Raw genomic sequence first — 24107 nt, forward strand, 5'->3', positions numbered from 1 at the left:
CGCCACTGATAAAGTGCTAGATACTGTAATAGGTGCTGTTCTGGGCAGAGGAAGTGTTTGTGTATAAATCATATTACTTTCATCCAGCTCTACCATGAAGGCCAACCGGACCGGCCGCTTCCCGAGGATGTACGATGCCTCTTCCTCAAAGGCTGGAGAGGAAAACCTACCTTTTGATTCGACTTCCACCTACCGCAGATATTTGATTAGCGACTGTGCATTGTTGTCAACAGCAAACCTCCACGTGGTTAACAATTTAATCACCCTCATCACCCCTCGGGTCATTAATGCTGTGATGGGCTCGGGAATAGACCGCCACCAGACAATTTTCCCATCTAAGCATCGAGGCATGTAATTACAGGCATTTGAGCAAAAACATTCTCGGCGCAGCTGTAACCATAATGGAACTGTAAGCAGCGACGTACAGTATAAAAGTTAAGCTCGCTGATGTGAAGAATAACCAAAATTATGTCCAATTAAAATCTAATCCATGAGTACAGAGGATCGGTGCACCGAGTCTGAACTGTAACACATTAACGGTCTAGAAACAGAGTTGCTTTGTTGTGTTTTCCAAAGATTTGTTATGATTTTTGGCAGAAAGCTTTTGTTTCTAAAGTCCATCTCTTTTGGCATTCAAATGCTAGAAAACACAAGAGGATTATGGGAAGTATTCCAGGTAACATCAGCGGCAGACATCACTAGCATTACAATAAATAAATAAAGTGATATCGTCTGTCTCGATCGTTGGGAGTGACGGATTTTTCTCTGGATTTATCGCCATCACCCAAAACCAGATGGTCAGCAAGGCAGCAAGGACGGTGTTTACTCTTCAGATATGAGCCAGTTTGTGCAAATGTTGCCGCATGAGCAGTGACAAGTTCTGCTTCTGTGGAAAACATGATTCATCAGAGAGCAGAACTAAAAGGTGGGCTTGAATACACAGAGCAACTTAGAGCGCATATTTTTTATTCAGGTGATCGAAACCTTGCTACTCACCACGCACTGTAAGCATTTTTAATTTGAAAGGGTGAAAGTGTGCCGCCTGCTCCTCCTCGATATCGACTCCATTAAGGAACCGCATTAGTCCAGCCACACTCTCCGACACTGTCTTGTGAGAATCAATCTTGTCTATAAAAAAACACGTCTTGCAGTTCTTTTTGGTTTTTTTTTTCTTAAGTGAGACATTTGTTGATGGTGCCAAATGACATTTGAAAGATCGCAGCAGGATTCCAGCAAGCAGAAAATATCCATATGCAGTCTCCAACCTGCTCACTGGTGTCTGCTGTTTGTTTAAAATGGAGCCAGCTGTTAGTGTTTTCCTCCTCTGTGATCGGAGATGTGCTTACAGGAGGGAGGCAAATGCTGACTTGATGCTTGTTGTTGTCTGCGGACCGTCATCACATTTGCTTTTAAGAGGAGAGACACTGTTGATATCTGGGCTTCATTTTCTTTACCTGCCACAACAAACAGCGTCCGTTTAAAATGTTATTATCACTTGTTGTGCACAGAGGGGCAGGTCAGTGGCTTGAGTTACAGGAAAAGTGTGAATGCTGTGGTGTTGGGGGGATTTTATAAACCTTAATAAGTTTGAACAGCAATTACTTTTGTTGTGTCCCTTTTTTTGTAATAAATAAATATATATTTTTTCATTTGAACAAAGTCTTTTTGTCCTTGTAACTGTATTTTGCACTTCCAGAAGATTGGGGCTATAAATCCTGATTGCATTGCAGTGATGATATCTTCTAAAGGCTGAGATGAAAAGAAAGTACAACAAAAGTTTTATATTTTCAGTTTACTGCAGACATATTTATCTTGTTCCAGAGAAGCTCAAAATTGGGTGCAAAGTTAAATAAGGCAGAAATCTGTGTTTTGTTTTTCTTTCTTTTTTGTCAAATAAAGAAATAAAATGTGTTTGCTGGTGCATACAGTAGTCTGAGTGCTACTAAGTCCAGCTCCAGACCGAGAGCTGTGTGCGCTGCTCTGGCCAGAGACTGGAAAACAAACAACTGGGCTGCTGGGAAGTGGCCAGAAACTCACAGTAATGATGATAAAGCAAAGCACCAGTTCTTTAGAGCTCTGAAGCACATCCACAGTTCTTTGTTTACTTATTTTTGTCTGTATATAATGTAAATTATTTGAAGAAGATTTCTTTGTGCGCCTGCAGGGGAATTCCAACAACATAGCCACTGTCGACATTTCAGTTGGATTCGTTGGACTGGAAAGCTACATAGAAGCACCTGCCATCTTCTTAACAGCGCTCAGCACTTATGCAGGCCCGCTGCTCTGGGCGTGTCACCTTGTCTGCTACCTTAGCTCGGAGAGAGACCGGTAAGTTTCAATTTAAAACCCACTATTCACTGGTTTTTGGATTAGCACGGTGATTAGCATCATTGCCTCGCAGCAAGAAGGTCCTGGAGTGTGGAGTTTGCATGTTCTCCAGGAACTCTGGCTTCACAGTCTAAGGGGATGTGGTTAGTGGGGCTAGATTAACTGGTAATTCAAAATTCTTCATAGTTGTGAATGTCTGTGTGTAAATGGTTGGCTATGTAAACACACAAAAGAGAAAAAAAATTGCAAACTTTTAGTGTGACTGGAGGTACGCAGGTTTGGAACGAGCTAGAGAGCACTAAAAAAATCAGCATCTCGCTCAGAGCTTAAGACAGCTGCTACTAAAAAATGTTCACTCCTAAAACCCCGCATCACTCAGGGTTTTTAAATATTCTCCATAGCTTTCCATTTAAAATTCACCCACCAGTGGATTTATACTGTTATTCCCCATGTGTCTCTGTCTGGATGTATTGTTTTAGGATCTCTATACTGTACTTTAGGAGTTTCAAGGTGCTTTTAAAGATTTATGTTAGTATTAGGATACAGAATTAAAAATGATATTTATCGTGATGTCTCGACCCCTGTTTACAAGCTCAGGATGGCTTTTGGGGATTTTACAAATCACTGTTTTATGCGTAATTATGATTGTAACTGCATTTTAATTGATTTGTGTATAAAATGAAAGTGAAGTGAACTGCAGGAACCTTCCTGGTGTGAACTGTTTGTCCCAAGCTTAGAAAACAAGTGTTATTTATGTGTCACCAATTTCCAGCAACAGTCACTAGGGCTGTTTGATATAACGAGATATATCGGATGATGATATGAAAACATCTATCGTTTCATACGCCATCGTTTGTTTCGTGGTGTCGCAAAATAAACTGTTTACAGCAATATTTTTTCATCATTCTGATGGTCACTGTAGAATTTCTTTCTCTCTTTCTCTTATATTTAATATAACCACACTACGGACGGACAAGCGGTTGTTTTTAAGCGTTGTCGTTAGCAACAACGACGGTAAAACCATCGCGTGGCTTCGCTGTACGGTTGTTTATTTTCCACATAAAACTTTCACAATAAAGTTGAAGATCCTATTGAGATTTTTCAAAATGAACTGAATCACTTGAAATAGTATGCAGAGTGTTTATGGACGAAAAGCTAAAAAGAGCCGTCAGGTGCTAAAAAATAAACCTTAGAACAGGCGTTTCCCTGCAGCACGCTGTGTAATAAATACTCAAAGAAAACTGCGGCCGTTTCAACATATGTAACACTCGACTCCAGGTACACCACGCCCAGCTGAAAACACTTTAACCAAGTCGAGTTGCCCGAGATTCACAGAATTTACAGAAAATGTAACATTTTTATGATACATATCGTTGTCGGGACGATAAATGTCTCATATCGGGATATGAGATTTTGGTTATATCGCATAGCCCTAACAGTCACAGTAAAGACCATAAATATTAGAGTGAAAACCCCAACAGTCCCCCTGTAAGCAGTCACTTGGCAACAGTGGGAAAGAAAAACTCCCTTTAAACAGGAAGAAACCACCAGCATAACCAGGCTCCCCCCTTCTTGGCTTCAAGGATTGCTCGATCTTGTATGTGCTCCTGGTGGCATGACCGTAACCTGAATAGCTAAAAGAAAAGGATAAATGGTTGAAGCATCCAGCGTCTGTGACGAGCTGGTAGTCGTTTCGATTCCATAATCCAAAGTCATGCACAGCAATTCTATACGTAAGTCCTACATGATCGAAGTTTCCACTGTCAGCTGGGTTGCATAAAAACATTGTTGTAATCACTTTTTATATAACCGAACGTTTGAAACGACGCCCAGTTTGTAATCCATTCATGAGAAAACATTTGGAACATTGGTAGGTGTCACTGATGGAGAGGCACTTGTGCTCTTCGAAACGTGGTATGTCAGCTAAAGCTTTGGGCGCAGCCGCTCTGCGTTATAACCAAATTCAAACACACTCCTCTCTCTCACTGTCTTTTGTGCCCTCTGTGCCAGCACCGCCACACACCAGCATCGCTATTACAGTTACTTTTGACTGTTGTTTGTTTGTTTCATACTTTTTCAGCCTGTGGGTGGGACAGTGCTGGCGCGCAGAAATGCTATGTTAATTAGTTTACTCGGAACCAAGCGTTCCTTGGAGGGTATCAAAGATGCATGTAAACAGCTTAACCTGCGGTAGACCTCCACTGGAGAAGGGCCAGTAGCTGGGCTGCTGTATGTGTGTGAAAGCAGCCAATAACTACCGCTTCCTCTCAGCGTGAGGCCTCTGCACAGCGCTGAGTGATGAGGTCTGTGGCTGGGCAGCAGCTGCCCTGCTGATAGAGCCAAAACTAAAATGCTATTTTAATGCAGACAAAAGATACTGTTTGTGTAAAAGGAGTCATTTTAGCCTGCCTCCTATGTTATAATGCCAGCAACTAAAAAGCGGAGATATGTATGCAAGTCTGCTGCCTTGAGATATAAAGAAATCTTACTTTATGTAATAAAACGTGTGAATTTTGTTGGCAAAAAGAATGCATAGAAATTAGACTGTAGAGGGTGAAAATACCCATACATGATTTATATTCTTAATAGTCCTTGATCCCACATTTGAATAAGCTGTGTTTAACATTTCAGTAGTTGAGACGGTCTTTGATTAAAAAGTTCCATCCTTCTGAATTGTTTTTTTTTCTTTTTGCTGCTTTCAGCGGGGTATAAAAATGAAAAATGTGATCCAGTAGTCCAGCACTGTGGTCGGTTTTGTCTCGACCTTTCGTTTAGTACTGATGTGTCATCAAAAAAGCCACGTAGTGTCCATCACAGTGTTTTTGGAGAACATCTGGTCATACATCCACGGGAATCTCACCCTAAGTGCTCTAAATAGGTCGGAAATATCAACATAAACTGATTTTATCCTGCAGTCGAGTATCACACAAACGCACGCACAGCAGCAAAGGAAAATTACTTTACGTGATCCAATAAAAGCATGATACCTGAGATGTCTAGTTGTAATTATTGCATTTACAGTAAGTTGAAAATAGCTCCTGAAAACGTTGCTTCTGAGAAAGCCCGTTCAAACGCAGCACCTGCATTGATCGGTTGTAAACTTGAACCTAAACTGGAGCAATGAAAGCAGGCGGTAAATTCCATTTAGATCGACGGCGTAATTGCAGCCAGTTATGGGATTTGGTGCCTGGCAGCCTCGCCATGTTCACTGTGGTTTTATCCTCTGAATAGCCAAGTGGGAAACCCATCAATTTCATATGTAGGCTGTAATGAACGCTGCAGCCTCTGGAGGGGGTTAACACCGCCCAGCTGATGGTAAACATCACACACTGCATTCCAGTGCAAAAACTTTTCCTGCTTGTCATCACTCATCCACAAAAGACTTACCTCTAATAGGTGCTCAGAGGTACTCTGACTAATGGCGCTAAAATAATCTCAGTTAGTTTAAAATTCACTCTGCAGCGTCAGCAGCTGGAACACGAGGCTTGTACTGGAAGTCCTCATCTGCTGAGTAATGACATCAAACTAAATCATTATTTACACACAGTGTGTTTTTCTTTGTCTTAATCCACTGTAGGTTTTGTAATCTGTGAGATTTCATTCATTCAGCATAAGGCACATTCATGCTGATTTATTTCTAAGACACTTTGCAAGAGTGACAAGTGTCAGTCTCTCAGCATCTGCATGCTCGTGAGCTTTAAGGTGAAATGATTTATTGAAATAGATTGTAGTTAAAAACGAGACAAACTGTAAAGTGAAGTGTTAGGAAGGTGTTTTCTGAAGGTTAGGTCTGATATTAGGGGTAAAGTTAGAATTAGGTTAGAGTTTAACACACGGAGCCAAACAGACATGCTTGTAAATATATTTGTGGCCCTTTCCTTGCACACAGAGTGGAGCAGGCTACGGTCACAGCTTTGCTCAGAGAGCAGCTTTTAGCCAAAACATGAGAACCATTTACCAAAAAATCCTCAAACTTGGCACTGATTTACTCTGGTCCTCAGCAACGCACCCACCAAGAGTGAAGCAGATAAACATGTTAACTTGGGTAACAGTTACAGTTAGTTTCTCACAGCATTAGCACAATGAGCCTTAGTTACACCCTTAGCGATTTTGTAAACTGTCAGTTTTTATAGGTATTGTTCACAGGTTTCACAGACTGTCTGTGCGTTCTCGTGACCCACCTTAGAGCTCGCCTATGAGGCAGCACACAGAAATAGACCCCAAGATGTTTTGATATGAGCAACTCTGTGGAAGTAGGCGTAACAGCAAACACAAACAGAGAATGGTGGCGTTCAGTTTTCTATTTCCCCATTTTTTTTATGCAGCTTTATATTTCTACTTTACTGTGACATGACATGCACCAATTTCATTTCTCTCTATCTGAGAGACTTTGTCAGTCATAGTTTTAAAAACGAGTCCATTAGGGCAGCAAAAGCAACCAGACATATTTAAATATATCATCTCAACCTCTTACTGTGATGTTAAAAAGCAGGAATATGTTCATATTATTATCTATAGTGCCTGGAAATATCCATTAGAGCTTCCAGGGGTAGTTTTTAGTTCAGTGTTGACAGGCTGTGCGTACTGTAGTCTATCTAGCATGCCAGCAGTTTGGATTGAATGACAATAATGGGTGTTTTCAAGTGTCGTGGTAGCTGTTTTCACTTCCAAAGAAGTGGTTTATGTCACTTTGGAGATGTTTGAAATGTGTCTGTACACACAGGGTTTCACCAGTCATCAGTCCATCACAAGCTTTGTGTGTAAAGCTTTTATCAGGCTGGTGTAGCTAAAAGCATAAGAAGCAAGAGCACATGGCTAATTAGCATATCATGCATAATGCAGGCTACTGAAGCTGCAGTCACTCGGGCTATATTGATACACATGCTGTTTACACCAACGCTAAATGTAATGCAAGCAAACACTCAGGTAAACTGTGCGTGTATTCCCACTACAATGCTTGGCTAACATGCCTGTAGCTTCTTTGCAGTTCACTACAGCGATGAAGTTTTCTGCACCTTTTTTATGCAATAATTACATGACACCAAGGATATTTTAATCTTGTTACAAACCTAGTGTTTCCAATTAAAAGTAATCAACCCAAGTCAAGAGGAGGTCACAGCAGCGACACTTTGCAGCAGTAAAGTGTGATAGTTAATATGTCTAAATTCAGGTACTTCCATCTTTACAGTGTCATCAAATACTCAACGATCATGGGAAAAAGAAATGTCCTGTGCAGACATGTGAAAACTAACTACACCCCATGATTCAGTAGCTTGTAGAACCACCTTTCGCAGCAGTAACTTAAAGTAATTGTTTCCTGTATGACTTTATCAGCCTCTGACATCACTGTGGAGGGATTTTGTGCCGCTCTTCTTTACAGCCATACATTTATACACAGCTCTCTTAAGTTCTCACCACAGCGTTTCATCAGGTCGATGTCCGAACTTTGACTGGACCTTTGCAGCTCCTTGATTCTTTTCTTGTTCAGCCATTCTGGTGTAGATTTGCTGCTGTGCTTGGAGTCATTGTCCTGTTGCATGACCCACTGTGGGCCAAGCTTTAGCTGTCAGACAGATGGCCTCGCATTTGACTCTAGAATACAGTGGAACCCCAGCTTACGAAGACCCCATTTAACGAAAAATTCAACTTACGAAGGCACTTAACGGCAATATTTCTTCCCCGTGGTACGACAAAATGCCCGTGTAATGAAATAGATAACATAGAAAATTTAAAAAAATTAAATTAAATTACATAATGTTATGTACATGTACACGTACGTATGCATGCATGCATACGTATGCTTTCTTCAACCTCCACCACTTCCACCTCCACCAAGAACTTCGTCTTCAGACTCTACAAAACAAAGACTGAGTTTCTGAAAATGTTAGCTTCCACTAAGTAACATGATGTGGCTTTTGGAGATTTTAATAATGTTTATTCAAATGATTTCTGCCTCTACAACTGAGGAAAGCGCAGTAACAATGATACACACAAGCCTTTTATTTTCTCTGTTATCCACTGAGTCGTAAAACGTGATTATCAGTATTGGTCAGTCTTTGATCCACTCGTGTGTTTCTATCTATCCATCTGCTAACCGGTCTACCTAGCATGTCACCTACTCCTTTGGTTTGCCTTCCTGTCTTGTGAAAAGACTTAAAGTTCCTCCCCCTCAGCTGGGACTCTGCCTGCTGTAATGAAGAAGATCCCTTAGCAAACTGGCGCATGTGTTTCAGTGTATTACAGACCGAGTCTTTTGTATATCTGTGCGTGTTTGGCTTTACATCATCATCGTCTCCTAATCTCCTCACGCCATCCCATCTTGCAGGTTTTAGAGTCATTAACTTCTTTATCAGAATTTGCCAGCAATCCGCATTACTGTGCCAAGATAATTGGATCAGAGTCTTCTCCTGGGTACATGTGTAAAGGAAAAAATGCGAAATTGTGGCCTCTGCTATGAATCACTGAGCAATCTGCATTTTTAGCGAGTCAACTTCATCACGACAAACATGAAGCAGCTTCGGATGACCTTGGCTTACATCAAAACTTTTCTACACAGGAAGTTTTGACTATTATCCACAGTACAGTCGCCTGCTTTGCTCTCTGCAGTCCATCTTCCTCTCTGATGAATCCTTTTCCTCTCCACAGGAGCCCGGTTGCAGTCGGCCATGGTTGCTACTGTTTGGCCCTGCTGAGGTCTGTGCCAGCCGCAGCCTACATAGTGCTGGTAACTGTTCTGCGCTATCATCTCTTCATATGGAGTGTCTTTTCACCCAAATTACTGTACGAATCCATGCATCTCCTGCTGACTGCAGGAGTCTGTCTCTTCTTCATCACCATGGAACAAAGCCCCAGCTCAAGTAAGTCTTAGGAAGCCAAAGACTGAAAATCCCCCCTAAAGGATCAGACTTGGTCTTATACTGTGTGGGACTTTCAGCCTGATCCACGCTACAGTGTACTCACCTTCACTCTCTAAGTTAATTCTGTTCACATTATGTGAATAGATGTTTGTGAACTCTGTTGCAAAAAATACTTCGGGGATGCACTTTTAATGTATTTTTGAGAAGCATATTTAAATATTTAATTCTTTTCCAAAAAGAAAAGTGTTGAAGAGGATGAATAAAAATGAGATGATGTAAAGATTTTAGAGGGTTTTTTTTTTTTTACATACCTCAGGGATGAGTGTACAGTGAGCAGCAACGGGCGCTTTGACTCCATGATTAATTGAATGACTTTGATGTTACACTGGAGAGCTTGATGTGAATGTGCTGTGAGCGTTTGATAATACTTGTTTTAGTCTCGACTTGCACCCTCATAGTTGTTTTCACTTATTCATGCTGAGCTTTATAGTGGTGAAAATGTACAGACTAATGCTGAGAAATATGCGATGTCACTAAAGTGAAAAAGATCTTACTTAACGGTAGTTTGAGCACACGTGCAAATACTAATGATTATGACTCAGTTCCATTTAGCTGCTTCAGTTTCAGTCACGGGACCTGATTTTTCTTTCTGAAAATCTTGTGAATGCGATAACTTGAGAACAAAGCAACGTAGATTTTGATTTGATACTATAGGCGTGTTTTCTAGGAGGCTGGCAGTTGTCCGAATTGTTCGCCTCTATGGTAGAGATCAAATACTGGAAATACCGCCTTAGATATTTTGCCATCTGTGTTCTTATCACGTTGTTTCATGCAGGCTATATGAATGTGAATAACCAACCTTTTTACTAGATGGAGTTTAAAACTATATACCACAACAATAAAATGATTAGATTAATAATAAAACTTCTTCCTGCTGAAGAATCAATTTGCTTTTCCTTTATTAAGTCTTTGATCATCTCTTAAGTAAAACTAAATAAGATCGACTTTATTTATTCCAAAAGTTAGAAAGTTACTGTGAAAAACATGAAAACCAACCTAGCAGTTTTTTATATTGGTGACTAAAGTTTTTGTATACAGCGCCAAATCACAACAATAGTTACCTTGAGGCACTTTATATTGTAAAGTAAAGACCCTACAATAATCCAGAGAAAACCCCAACATTCAGCTGACCCACTATAAGCAAGCACTTGGTGACAGTGGGAAGCAAAAACTCCCGTTTAACAGGAAGAAACTTCCAGCAGAACCAGGCTCAGGGAGGGGCGGGGCCATCTGCTGTGAGCTGTTGTTTGTTTTATATCACAAAACAAAACAGCTCAGAAAAGTCAAACACACACAAGAGAAGTTACACAGAAACATGAGATTAACATCTCTGACCCGACCCACTCTGAGACCTCCAGAATCCCAGTCCATCCATGTCGCTGCAGTGCTTTATGAACTCTGCTCACTGCGTTTCCTTTGGGCTTAGTACGGACAAGTTTGATGAACTGATTGTCTTCCACACACCACAGGTTACCCATGGAAAAGGCATTAACTATGATCCCAGAAGCGAGCAACATGACAACATAACCCCCTGTAAACTAAGTTACAATTTCCATGAAATGAAGTGAGAGAAGATTTCTAAAAAGTACTTCATGCAAAGCAACAAGAAGAGTTTTAATAAAGTAGCATAACCTTCATATTTGGCCTGTAAACAGTCAGGTAATAATAAAGGTAGCACTGAAGCTCTTTTCCTTGGCATTCAACCAGCTCAGCTATGGCTGCCAAACACTTTTTTATGTTTTGACAATATTTGACAATTCGACCACAACCTCAGTTGCCTTTTGTCACAGCACGATGAGCTCAGGTGTAAATGATAAAAAAAAATATCATCTCAACTTCCTGTTGCTCATGCTGGCTGCTGCGTCTTACGGGAGTCATTGTTGGTATTTTTAGTACTACGTGTGCTTTCTCCGTGTTCATGTTAAAACACCTGCTGTGAGAAAGTGTGTGTGTTGTCTCAGTTTAAAGGGTCCAACAACATTAGCAGAAGTTCGAGGGGGACGTCAATCAAGTGGAGCTCCTTTGTGCCCACTCAGTCTTGAGAAAAGAGTCTAATCAGGCAAGTGTAAGTGAAAACAGCTGTGTGGGTGTAACATGGGGGTGCAGAGTGGGAGTTTTCGAGCACATCGCACAATATTTCCAGTACACTGCACTAAACCGTTAGCTAAACTGTGTTCTTTTCTTTCTATTACTGTTTTTGTAACTGTAACCATCCAGTGTCTGGTGACATTCTGAAAGATGTGGACACAAGAAGTTCAGACTTTGGTGTTCGATATGTTCAGATGAAATGAGCAGTTATGTCTGTGGGTCTTTTTGTGTCTTTGCTGCATTAGCCTCCTTTACGAACTCGTATCCCAGTAAATGACCACATTCATATGAAGTTGAGCTCAGTAAAGAGACGCAAACAGGAAAGAGTTTGATGTTGTGTATAAACCTAAATAACTTTTGTTCAGCTTCAAATCCAAATTTCAGCTTTTGATAAAAGGACGAATAATGCTGTTGTTTTTTTCCATTCAGTCTTTTTTGATTTTATGTTTCACTGAAGCTTTACATGTTCTTACTGCACAGAGGCAGCATTTGTTTGAGCTCACTGCTGTTTGTCTTTTGATTTCTACTTGCAAAATTGCGAAATTGCAGCTGGTAAAAATCCAAAACTGTGTGGCGGTTTATAAACACTGCAGAACAAGTTCCAGAAAGACTGGGTTAATAATTCCTCTTCTTTTCAGTAGGGCTTTATTTCACATGATGAATTGTTCTCGTTTGGATTTCGATGCACGACTCGTAAAATTTTGTGTCTGCCAGAGGGCCGCGGACATAAACTTTGTTTAACGTCCACTCAATCTGTTTCTTCAGTATAACTAAGAATCCCACCAAAGTAAAACTGGCATGTAAGCTGGCTTCGATCCAAAGCAATAAGAGTATGGAGCCAAGAGAGCAAACAATGTGTCCCTGTCCAAGTACTTAACCTTCCTCTCGTGTTAGCTTTCTGTTATCATCTCTTATGTTAGCGGGTCGGTTTTGACCCGTGAATTAAATCAGCTATAAAATACACTAAAAACAATAAGTTATCATCCAATTTGTTTCTCATCTCTTGGTTACCTTGTTAGGCTTCCTTATCCATGAAAATGTTGGTTTTAATACTTTTGGCGTGGGCCTCTGGGTCTTTTTTTGTCACTATACCCCTCGATTTCAATAAAAAAAAATTGTAAAATTAACCTCAAGAGAATCATATTAATAAATAAAAGTTTTCTGTGTTACCTGAGTATTACTGAGGGGTATAGGACGCATCTCTTAAATAAATCTGTTTTATTGATTTTTTTCATTTTAAGATTAATAACTAAAATGACATCTATGGTGTTACGGGTCAATTCCGACCCATAGACATTTACAGTGGGGCAAAAAAGTATTTAGTCAGCCACCGATTGTGCAAGTTCCCCCACCTAAAATGATGACAGAGGTCAGTAATTTGCACCAGAGGTACACTTCAACTGTGAGAGACAGAATGTGAAAAAAAAATCCATGAATTCACATGGTAGGATTTGTAAAGAATTTATTCGTAAATCAGGGTGGAAAATAAGTATTTGGTCAATAACAAAAATACAACTCAATACTTTGTAACATAACCTTTGTTGGCAATAACAGAGGTCAAATGTTTACTCTAGGTCTTTACCAGGTTTGCACACACAGTAGCTGGTATTTTGGCCCATTCCTCCATGCAGATCTTCTGGAGAGCAGTGATGTTTTGGGGCTGTCGCCGAGCAACACGGACTTTCAACTCCCGCCACAGATTTTCTATGGGGTTGAGGTCTGGAGACTGGCTAGGCCACTCCAGGACTTTTAAATGCTTCTTACGGAGCCACGCCTTTGTTGCCCGGGCGGTGTGTTTTGGATCATTGTCATGTTGGAAGACCCAGCCTCGTTTCATCTTCAAAGTTCTCACTGATGGAAGGAGGTTTTGGCTCAAAATCTCACGATACATGGCCCCATTCATTCTGTCCTTAACACGGATCAGTCGTCCTGTCCCCTTGGCAGAAAAACAGCCCCATAGCATGATGTTTCCACCCCCATGCTTCACAGTAGGTATGGTGTTCTTGGGATGCAACTCAGTATTCTTCGTCCTCCAAACACGATGAGTTGAGTTTATACCAAAAAGTTCTACTTTGGTTTCATCTGACCACATGACATTCTCCCAATCCTCTGCTGTATCATCCATGTGCTCTCTGGCAAACTTCAGACGGGCCTGGACATGCACTGGCTTCAGCAGCGGAACACGTCTGGCACTGCGGGATTTGATTCCCTGCCGTTGTAGTGTGTTACTGATGGTGACCTTTGTTACTTTGGTCCCAGCTCTCTGCAGGTCATTCACCAGGTCCCCCCGTGTGGTTCTGGGATCTTTGCTCACCGTTCTCATGATCATTTTGACCCCACGGGATGAGATCTTGCGTGGAGCCCCAGATTGTGAGAGATCATCAGTGGTCCTGTATGTCTTCCATTTTCTGATGATTGCTCCCACAGTTGATTTTTTCACACCAAGCTGCTTGCCTATTGTAGATTCACTCTTCCCAGTCTGGTGCAGGTCTACAATACTTTTCCTGGTGTCCTTCGAAAGCTCTTTGGTCTTGGCCATGGCGGAGTTTGGAGTCTGACTGTTTGAGGCTGTGGACAGGTGTCTTTTATACAGATGATGAGTTCAAACAGGTGCCATTCATACAGGTAATGAGTGGGGGACAGAAAAGCGTCTTACAGAAGACATTACAGGTCTGTGAGAGCCAGAGATTTTCCATGTTTGAGGTGACCAAATACTTATTTTCCACCCTAATTTACAAATAAATTCTTTACAAATCCTACCATGTGAATTCATGGATTTTTTTTTTTCACATTCTGTCTCTCACAGTTGAAGTGTACCTCTGGTGCAAATTACTGACCTCTGTCATCATTTTAAGTGGGGGAACTTGCACAATCGGTGGCTGACTAAATACTTTTTTGCCCCACTGTACATCAAGAAAAGACCAAAAAAGTTTGTTTTTTTCAGCAGTAGACCTTTAATATAAACTGAAAAAAAAAGAAAAAGTCCACTCCTCCTTTGTTTTGGTTATAGCCGTGGGTAATTGTAGGCTTTTTATCACTTCCCAATGATACAGCTTCACCTCAGTTTCCTTTGTGAAGTTCTTGTCCGAGGTCATATCTGGTAAAAAATAAAATATCACAGCTGATATTGTGATCCTGCAGTCCAGTGGTCATATGGAGGACCACACATTTTCATTGTTTCTTCTCAGGGATGCCACTCACAGCTTTGACGGTGAAAATCTGTACATTCCAGGCATAGTTGGTTTTTGCATCACAGGCTTCCCAGATTTTTCTGCCGTTTTTCCCTGGCTTACTGGGTATATATTGCCGGAAGGGGCATTTTCCTCAAAAAGTGGACAAGACGTTCATCCACTGTCACTGGCCCTGGGATGAACATCAGTGGAAGAAGCTGCACTTATCTCTCCCAGACATCCCTGATGGGAGCGAGCTTGTCAGACCTCAGTCTGGTCTCTCTGTTGTCAAATCTGAGGACTCTTGAATCAAAATGATATCAAATGTGTGAAGTGACATCGTTGCCCAGAAAATATTTCTGCCTGTCGATGCATCCCATAGACGATCAGTGGCCTCATTGCAGCATCTGTACACTCCAGCAAGAAGAACACCAATGAAAGCATCCAGGTATTCCTCATCATGTCGCCATGGACTTTTTTCCCTTCAAGGTTTATCATAGTAATGATGATTCTTTCTAGTGACAATGGCATAAATATCTCAAAACATCTCTTGATGTCACTGACTTTGGTCAGAGGGGGTCATTTTGATGACATTTGCAGCAGCTGCCCTGCCATGTACATCATGAGGTACTGAGCTCCAAAAGATCTTACCATTTTTGGACTTGAATCTTTCAGCAGGAGTAGCTTCAGCACCAGCGACCTCCACCTCTGATCAGATGTGTCTGTGTCTTCTGGATGATAGTCCACATTGCCTTCCTCTGTAGAAACCTGCCCATCTGAATCGCTATGCTGCTCTGTGTCCTCTCCTTCATTTTCACCAAAAGTATGATCCTGAACTTAGCTCACTGTGAATCTTCTTCTCATTTTTTGTGTGCTGCAAATTGTAAATGTGCACTCTGGAAGTCAAATGGCCACTCAAATAGTGAATTCACCTCACATGCCCGTGTTTATTTTGTTTTGTTTTTGTGCAGGTATACTGCAAAAAACATGCAAAATAAGAATCCCCTAAAGCTCATATGATTAGGAGAGGCGCTTGCTGTAAGCGTTTTAGCTGACAGTGCACTTATGATTTCAGTTTTGGCTTTAATTATTGCTTTATACTCATAATATTATAACTGGGTCGAAACCGACCCTAACAACACAAAGGTCATAATTTCAACTAGGGCATTTTATAATTTAGTAAAAATATTTTTTTTTGTTTTATTTTGTAGAAATAGAGGTTCCTGACGAAGTCAAAAAGCCTTGATACAATAAACAAATGTATGTGATTTTTTTATGCATTTGAAAATTAAAATGGGTCGGTGCCGACCCTAACACGAGAGGAGGGTTAATGGAGCTCACTGTGTGCTTGGACTCTTGTTTTGAAAGTAAAGTCTGAGTTGCAGTGAAGACTGGAGCACTCATCAAACCTCCTGTTTGGCTTCAATTTTGTATAATTTGTTAAAAGAAAATATCCCCGCCTCCAACACAAAAAGCTAGACTTTTAATCCAGCGGGATGTGGTGTAAAGTAGAAAGTAAGACATCATTCCAGCAGTTATTTTGTTGACTCATGGGCTTTTGACGTCGACGAACAGAAGCAACTGCTTCAAAGCTTCTTGTTGATCATAACCTGGCAGTTCTAACCAGGAAAAAAAATCAAGTTGAAAGACTGCATCTTTTCACCTCCAGACACCAAAGTGAATCTCATGTTCCCGCCCCAACACTTGTCACTCACCTTGATGAGCTGTCTGCATTGAAACAGCGTCTCACCCGGGGCGAAGATCACTGACTCCCTCCCCCCGAGGCGTCAGAGAAGCAGGTGCCAAACTGGGAAAAGTGGGGGAAGAGGAGGCAACACTGGTGTTCCATGTTTTCCTGAATAGATTTTTGTTTGATGCGAGGTGAGCTCGTCACCTTTTATTTTGCCGCCGTTGTTGTTGCTGTGACTCACCTTGACAGGGACCTCACTGCTTACTACATCGGCACAGAATGGAATTTAAATGCCCCGAGCATCATTGGAAAGTCAGACAAACAAGAGGATTTGCATTTGAATGCAGGGGGGGGTCAGGGGCAGACACACGCTGCATATGGATCACTGCAGGTGAGCTGGTTTGCATTACAGGGAGGACACATTTAGCTTTTTTTCTTCTTTCTTTTTTTGGTGGAGCCAGCCTCAAAGCTAAACTGGCAGCATCTTATTGTCAAGTGCCTTTTTCCTCTCGTTAGTTCAACGAGGAATCTCACAAAGATATCAAAGTGTGATGTAAATAGTTGATGAACCAGATAATGATCTACAGGATTATTCTGTCAGCATGCTTCACTTCGCTCGACTTGTCCAATGGTCTCGCACTGTCTTTACAAGTCGAGCTCTTGATCCGACTAAATCTGGATTCCCATACTGTGTTTTGTTTTGTTTTTTACCAAGATCTCCTCCTGTGATTGTAAAGTGATTTAGAAAAATTTAGAATGACAGCAACACATTTTCTCAGATGGAGATCGATTTTCTGTTTTTTGTAAGAATAAAACATTATGAACCGCTCTGTGGGAACTGCAGCGCCGATGATGAATTATGCTTGAAAAGAGTAACATCCGTCTGTATCTCATCGGCCTCGTGAAAAATCTTGTGAAGCTGCGTTATAATCCTGACCAGTTCTGTTGAGTTTGACAAACTCCTGCAGTCGAAAAGCTTGATTTATAGTACTGCGCTGAATCCCTGCGGAGCACGCACCGTGGTGGGTGACATCATTGTTTGCAATGATACTTGAGTGCAGATGTCTCTGCGCTGCCCTGTCATCATGAGTAAAAGTGAGCTGATCAGGCTGGAAATGAATGATAGGATAGCTTATGAATATCCAGCAAAACAAAGGTTACTTTATCAAAATGCAGGAAAAAGAGAAGACTTCAGTAACAGCATGGTATGGCACATGTCCACATTGTAAGAATATCTTAGAAAATAGAATAGAATAGAATTCAACTTTATTGTCATTGCCCATGTCTGGATATAGCCGTTGGTGAAATCACCTGTTGCATCTGTGCTCCACAGCTGGTTACAAGCTAGCGTTATGCCAGCTAATGTTAAACATGCTAAATTATGCTAAAATTCACCTTCCCACTGTTTGATTAGATTTTTATCCCGTATGAGAGTTTGTTTGAGTCCAACAATCTTCTTATCCTTTATTTATCCAGCTAAAAGTCTCGCTGAGATTAAATCCTTTTTTCCAAGACCTAGTCGAGATCCACTTTAAATAAATGGTAAATGGCCTGTATTTATATAGCGCTTTTACTAGTCCCTAAGGACCCCAAAGCACTTTACATATCCAGTCATCCACCCATTCACGCACCCATTCACACACTGGTGATGGCAAGCTACATTGTAGCCACAGCCACCCTGGGGCACACTGACAGAGGCGAGGCTGCCGCCTAAAGTTTCATTAAAGCTGGCTAACAGCAGCTAACACAGGCTAACAGCAACAAAAACAGCAGCACTTACCAACAGAAAAGTTTACGATATCCTCAACAACTGACGTCAGTGTCCTTGTCATCAGACAGAAGTAAACTTTACTTTAGACTGACATATTGGACTCCTTTCAGAAAGTTTTACAGTTTCCTCCGGAACAAATAGTCACTCGAATTGTCACTTGAATTAGGAGGGATGAGAAAACAGAATTCAGTTGACTGCAAGCTGCAGTTGTACATGCTGTAACTTTAAGCTTTAACATTAGCATATTTATTGTCACCATGTTTGGTTAGTTGGAACCAGAGGTGATTACACTTGGATAAAAAGGCAGAGTGCTAAGTCATTAGCTAACGCTAGCCACTGTAGTTAGCAAGTGGCATTGAGAGTTTTTACACATGCAAAGTAAGACACACAAATATCGAACATTTAGTGCTAAAAAATAGACAAATAAATATTAAATGACTCACAAAACTCATGCGCAAACGTCTTGGATAACCTGTACCACTCACGCCGCAATATCATTTGTAATTCTATAATTCCACACTAGGCTCTAGCTACCTTTGTCAGAACACCCGACAGTCAAAGCTGCCACTACCACTGTCCAGCTGAATTATAAAAATTAAAAAGGTGATCACATTCAGAGAGGGGACACTATCTATAGAGACCAAGGTAGTAGTTTCTTTTTGTTTTTTAACATGGGACTCTGGGGATTGATTTACTTGATTTACTGCAGTTTTTCGCACTTAAGCTTTAGCTTCATTTTTAACCTTCTTAAGTTGCTGCTTGAAAAATATCTGCTATAGAATTAGTGCTTTCAGGGAGTTGTGGCAGCTTTATTTGATTACTTTTGTTAGAAAGTGCATGCCAGATCATCTCTATAGAACACAGTACACTATAAATCATTTAAAGAATGCAATAAGCTGTTGTCAGGTGAAGCAAAGGGGTTTTATTGATCAGTCGTCACTTCAAAACAAGAGGAGGAGATGATGTTTGAAAACCAGAATTGTTGTCTGCGTCATTGTAGCTGAAATGCTCGGCTCACAGTAAAGAGCCGAGTTCGTTTGTTAAGTTGTGTTGAGATGACTCTTGTATTTCTGTGTGACCTGCACTCCACATTCCACAGTGATGTCAGTCTGTTTTTAAACCTTTTTGTTTTCTCCTGTTCATAATTTGGCAACAGCCCTCATGTTTTCTTTTGTTGTATTTTGTTTTTTCCTAATCTAGCCTGTGGTAAACTATGCAATTCATACTGTTTCTGTATTCAAACACTTCACTCCTCTGTCTGTATTTGATGAATTAGGTGTTTAATCAGATAAAATCTGCCTTTATGTTGAAAATCCCTCTTTTATATCTGTAGTTTTCTGAGTTAGTGTTTGGGGTTTGTTTATTAATGTGAAAAGTGACAGACCTACAAGAATCATCTGTTTATGTTCTCCATATTAAAATAAAAGACTTCCTCTGCAGGATTTGTGTGATTCCTACAAGCTGTTACATTAAGTGTTTTGATAAGGATGTGCACACGTTCCTCCTGTGATATTAGTGATTAGCTGCCCATTAAATTGTCTTTCAGCTTCTTGCATCCTGGGTGGAAGCCATCTGTCTTGATTCCTCCTGCTCTGGAGGATGGATGACATATGATGCACTTTTCACTAGAGTCTCAAAGTTTCCTACTGATTTAGTAAAATTGGACATAAAACCATCTGTGAAAGGGCACCTAGCGTATCTTAACATACAGTATAGAAGTAGGAGGATGATAATTTAGTAATCATCCCTCTATCTGCTATCCACCCACTAAATAATTATTTTATGCCTTCAGGAGCTGGACTTCATTGCCACCATTAAAGGAGCCACACATTCCACGCTCTGCTCGCTTCTGAGTAGGAGTCTCTTTTAAAACCTCCAAAGCGATGATGCACCCAAGATGTGTTATAGCCCTCATGCCACAAATGTAAGGCACACAAAGCTGAATTCAGTGAGCTTTTAATTGAAAATATTGACTCGAAACTAGAAACCAGCTGGAAATAATAGATACACACGTGAAAGCATCGATATGGTTGGTTTGTGCAGTTTTAGGCCATACTGAAGTACACATATCTAATATTTTCTTCTTTTGCTTGTTTTCATGATGCACGGTGCTCTATGTAGGCTGTTAAGAGTTTCCTCTTGGCTGAATTCAAGCAATTCAAGTTGAATCCAATCACCTTTTTTCTACAGCTTTTGAGTAATCGTGCCTTCTAGCTTGCTCTGAGGGATTGAGGTGTTCCCAGGCCTTAGGGCCCACTTTTCGATTCCCGGGTTTACGAGAGCTTCTGATCAGATGAGCAGACTCCCGTCCAATTGGCAAAGGTGCCGCCAGGTGTCCAAACAGTCAAACTTCACTTTTCAACCTCAAGTGGCGAATAAAGCCTTGATTGATTGATTGATTGAATGAGGTTGTAATTCTTTTGGCCTTTTCTGTGGCTTTATTGGGGACAGAGAATCTCAACCATTGGTCCTTCATTCACCGATATGAGCACAGAAATGTGCATACTGTGAAAGTGCCCACAGAAAATTACTCTGGATTCATGAAATGTGAGCTCTGACCAGTTTCATCCTTACCTCCATGCATACGTTAGTGAATCTGAATGTAAGTAAACATTCATTCAGAGGTGTGTCATGGAAAAGTACTGCTGCAACAATAACTCTTCATTGACTGAAACTAAAATTGAAGAGTGTTCGTGGATGAAGCCAGCAAAGGTCTACCTCCTCGTATTTTCCTCAGGCAAGACGATGGATAACAAACAAAAGAAAGAAGTGATATTTAAGCTGCACTAACTGAGTCGGTGAAGGTTGTGTCCACTGAGACACGATGTTGCTGTATACTGTAGCTGGGTAAAAAAAAATACACAAAGCTCTGACATCAAAAACAGACTGGAAGAAAAGGAGGGAAGCGGGAGGAGGATGAGCAGCTGATTTATCTGCTCAATGTGAGAAACTCACCACATTTATTTTAAAAAAGTCCATAAGTGGGAAATTACTAATAAATTAAAGTGTAACTGATGTCAACCAGGAAGGATGTCCTTCTTTAATGAATGCAGTTTTAATACGCTAAGCATACAAATGAGATACAGTGGGGCAAAAAAGTATTTAGTCATCCACCGATTGTGCAAGTTCCCCCACTTAAAATGATGACAGAGGTCAGTAATTTGCACCAGAGGTACACTTCAACTGTGAGAGACAGAATGTGAAAAAAAAATCCATGAATTCACATGGTAGGATTTGTAAAGAATTTATTCGTAAATCAGGGTGGAAAAAAAGTATTTGGTCACCTCAAACAAGGAAAATCTCTGGCTCTCACAGACCTGTAACGTCTTCTGTAAGAAGCTTTTCTGTCCCCCACTCGTTACCTGTATGAATGGCACCTGTTTGAACTCATCATCTGTATAAAAGACACCTGTCCACAGCCTCAAACAGTCAGACTCCAAACTCCGCCATGGCCAAGACCAAAGAGCTTTCGAAGGACACCAGGAAAAGTATTGTAGACCTGCACCAGACTGGGAAGAGTGAATCTACAATAGGCAAGCAGCTTGGTGTGAAAAAATCAACTGTGGGAGCAATCATCAGAAAATGGAAGACATACAAGACCACTGATAATCTCCCTCAATCTGGGGCTCCACGCAAGACCTGAGGTACCCCTGAGCAAAGTACCGTCCCTACACACTGCTCCCCGGGCGCCTGCTTAGTGGGCTGCCCACTGCTTCACTGAGTGAATGGGTCAAATGCAGAGAAAAACAAGTAATTTCCCCATGGGGATCAATAAAGTATCCATTATTATTATTATTATTATTATTATTATCCCGTGGGGTCAAAATGATCATGAGAACGGTGAGCAAAGATCCCAGAACCACACGGGGGGACCTGGTGAATGACCTGCAGAGAGCTGGGACCAAAGTAACAAAGGTCACCATCAGTAACACACTACAACGGCAGGGAATCAAATCCCGCAGTGCCAGACGTGTTCCGCTGCTGAAGCCAGTGCATGTCCAGGCCCGTCTGAAGTTTGCCAGAGAGCACATGGATGATACAGCAGAGGATTGGGAGAATGTCATGTGGTCAGATGAAACCAAAGTAGAACTTTTTGGTATAAACTCAACTCGTCGTGTTTGGAGGAAGAAGAATACTGAGTTGCATCCCAAGAACACCATACCTACTGTGAAGCATGGGGGTGGAAACATCATGCTATGGGGCTGTTTTTCTGCCAAGGGGACAGGACGACTGATCCGTGTTAAGGACAGAATGAATGGGGCCATGTATCGTGAGATTTTGAGCCAAAACCTCCTTCCATCTGTGAGAACTTTGAAGATGAAACGAGGCTGGGTCTTCCAACATGACAATGATCCAAAACAAACCCCCCGGCAACAAAGGAGTGGCTCCGTAAGAAGCATTTGAAAGTCCTGGAGTGGCCTAGCCAGTCTCCAGACCTCAACCCCATAGAAAATCTGTGGCGGGAGTTGAAAGTCCGTGTTGCTCGGCGACAGCCCCAAAACATCACTGCTCTCCAGAAGATCTGCATGGAGGAATGGGCCAAAATACCAGCTACTGTGTGTGCAAACCTGGTAAAGACCTATAGTAAACGTTTGACCTCTGTTATTGCCAACAAAGGTTATGTTACAAAGTATTGAGTTGTATTTTTGTTATTGACCAAATACTTATTTTCCACCCTGATTTACAAATAAATTCTTTACAAATCCTACCATGTGGATTCATGGATTTTTTTTTTCACATTCTGTCTCTCACAGTTGAAGTGTACCTCTGGTGCAAATTACTGACCTCTGTCATCATTTTAGGTGGGGGAACTTGCACAATCGGTGGCTGACTAAATACTTTTTTGCCCCACTGTATGACCACTGCCGTGTATGAAATAATGATGCTTTGGAATTGTTTTCTTCTGTTTTCTTTATTGACGTCTCAAAGTGAACATATAAAACAAAAGCTCCAGCCTGTTGTTCAATCATTTGTGTTATTTCAGAAAAATAAATAATGATGATTAAATAATCTCAGTAGTTATCTTGGCCTTCTTCCTCTAAGGTTTCACCTCATACTCAGATGCAGATATCTAGTTCAAGAGGGACATTCCTTCTAGCCCAACTCATGGTTGTTGTTGTGGTGACCACCCTCAGGCTCTGGCCTCTGAAGGATTACACTGAAACGCTACAAGGAGACCATCAACTCTGGAACGTTGCAGGGTGTAAACATGTCGGCACAAACAGCAGCTGAGACCATCGAGGTGATGTGGCTGTGTTTTTGGCCCAAACAGCAAGACTGCAGTGCTCAGCTGTGGGCTCATGAATACCCTGATATCTGCCCCACTCTTTTCACTCCAGGCATCTCTGTGAAAGGAAAGTGTCCTGCTCCAATCCTGCTCCGAGCCTGGTGCATCGAATATGGAAAACTCTTTTTCTTTCTCGCTCTGTAAAAATTTTAATCTTTGCGATCTGTGCCACATGTGTCAAAAGAGAAAATTTCTTCTTTCAAAAGACTTTAAATGTTGGAATCTATATACGAGCAAAGACATGGAGTCAGACAGGAAACAGCAGCTTTCAGCCCATCCTAACACCATAACCAAATGTCATTGTTTTGTTTTATTATTTTTTGTAATAAAACCTCCCACACAGCTGTTAATTTGTTATGCTCATGCCTGTGAAACAGACTAGATAAGAAATATGTGCTAGGACAAAGTTAAAGATTCCTTGCGAAGCTTTTCCAACACAATGAATCCGACTTTATGAAATGACCCACACTGTCAGGAGCTGTTAAACTCTGCTTGTGAGTCATGTGATTTTGCTGTGTGGAAGCCTGTCTGTAGAACTACGCTCAAGTGTGCTTAACTAAATGTTGCTAAAGAGCCTAAAGTGTGACCAAACTGTACATGAAAAGGCTGTACTGGACACGCTTCTTCAGTGAAGTCAAAGCGTGTCAAACTGCATGTTTCTGGCTGCTGGTGAGATTGTCAGCTCGCAGCGAGGCCCTCAGTGAAACTGCTCTGGGGACAAACTACACACACAAGCATGGTGTGCAGGGGAAAAGGCAACAAGCTGCTTTACCGTGTTCAACAGGAATCTGTTACAATCGTGATGCCCTTCATTTGGCTTTGGGTTAAGTGGAAAACAGTCCTGCATATTTCACCT

The 24107-nt window shown here is 41.2% G+C and overlaps 1 protein-coding gene across 1 annotated transcript in view; it reads left to right on the plus strand.

Annotated features, from left to right (window-relative positions):
* pigg (phosphatidylinositol glycan anchor biosynthesis class G (EMM blood group)) overlaps positions 1 to 9297 on the plus strand; it is an 84570-nt gene extending 75273 nt beyond the window's left edge. Inside the window, exons 12-13 of the mRNA XM_085368375.1 lie at positions 2165 to 2328; positions 8974 to 9297. Of these exons, the coding sequence (XP_085224501.1) occupies positions 2165 to 2328; positions 8974 to 9196 (387 nt within the window). The 3' untranslated portion in view covers positions 9197 to 9297. The remainder of the gene's footprint in view (positions 1 to 2164; positions 2329 to 8973) is intronic.
* Positions 9298 to 24107: the final 14810 nt, after the last annotated feature.

This window comes from Diplotaxodon limnothrissa, linkage group LG2 (genome assembly GCF_057381915.1).
Source record: "Diplotaxodon limnothrissa isolate DT_005_m linkage group LG2, D_limnothrissa_male_GT1.1, whole genome shotgun sequence".
In the NCBI taxonomy this organism is placed as follows: domain Eukaryota; kingdom Metazoa; phylum Chordata; class Actinopteri; order Cichliformes; family Cichlidae; genus Diplotaxodon; species Diplotaxodon limnothrissa.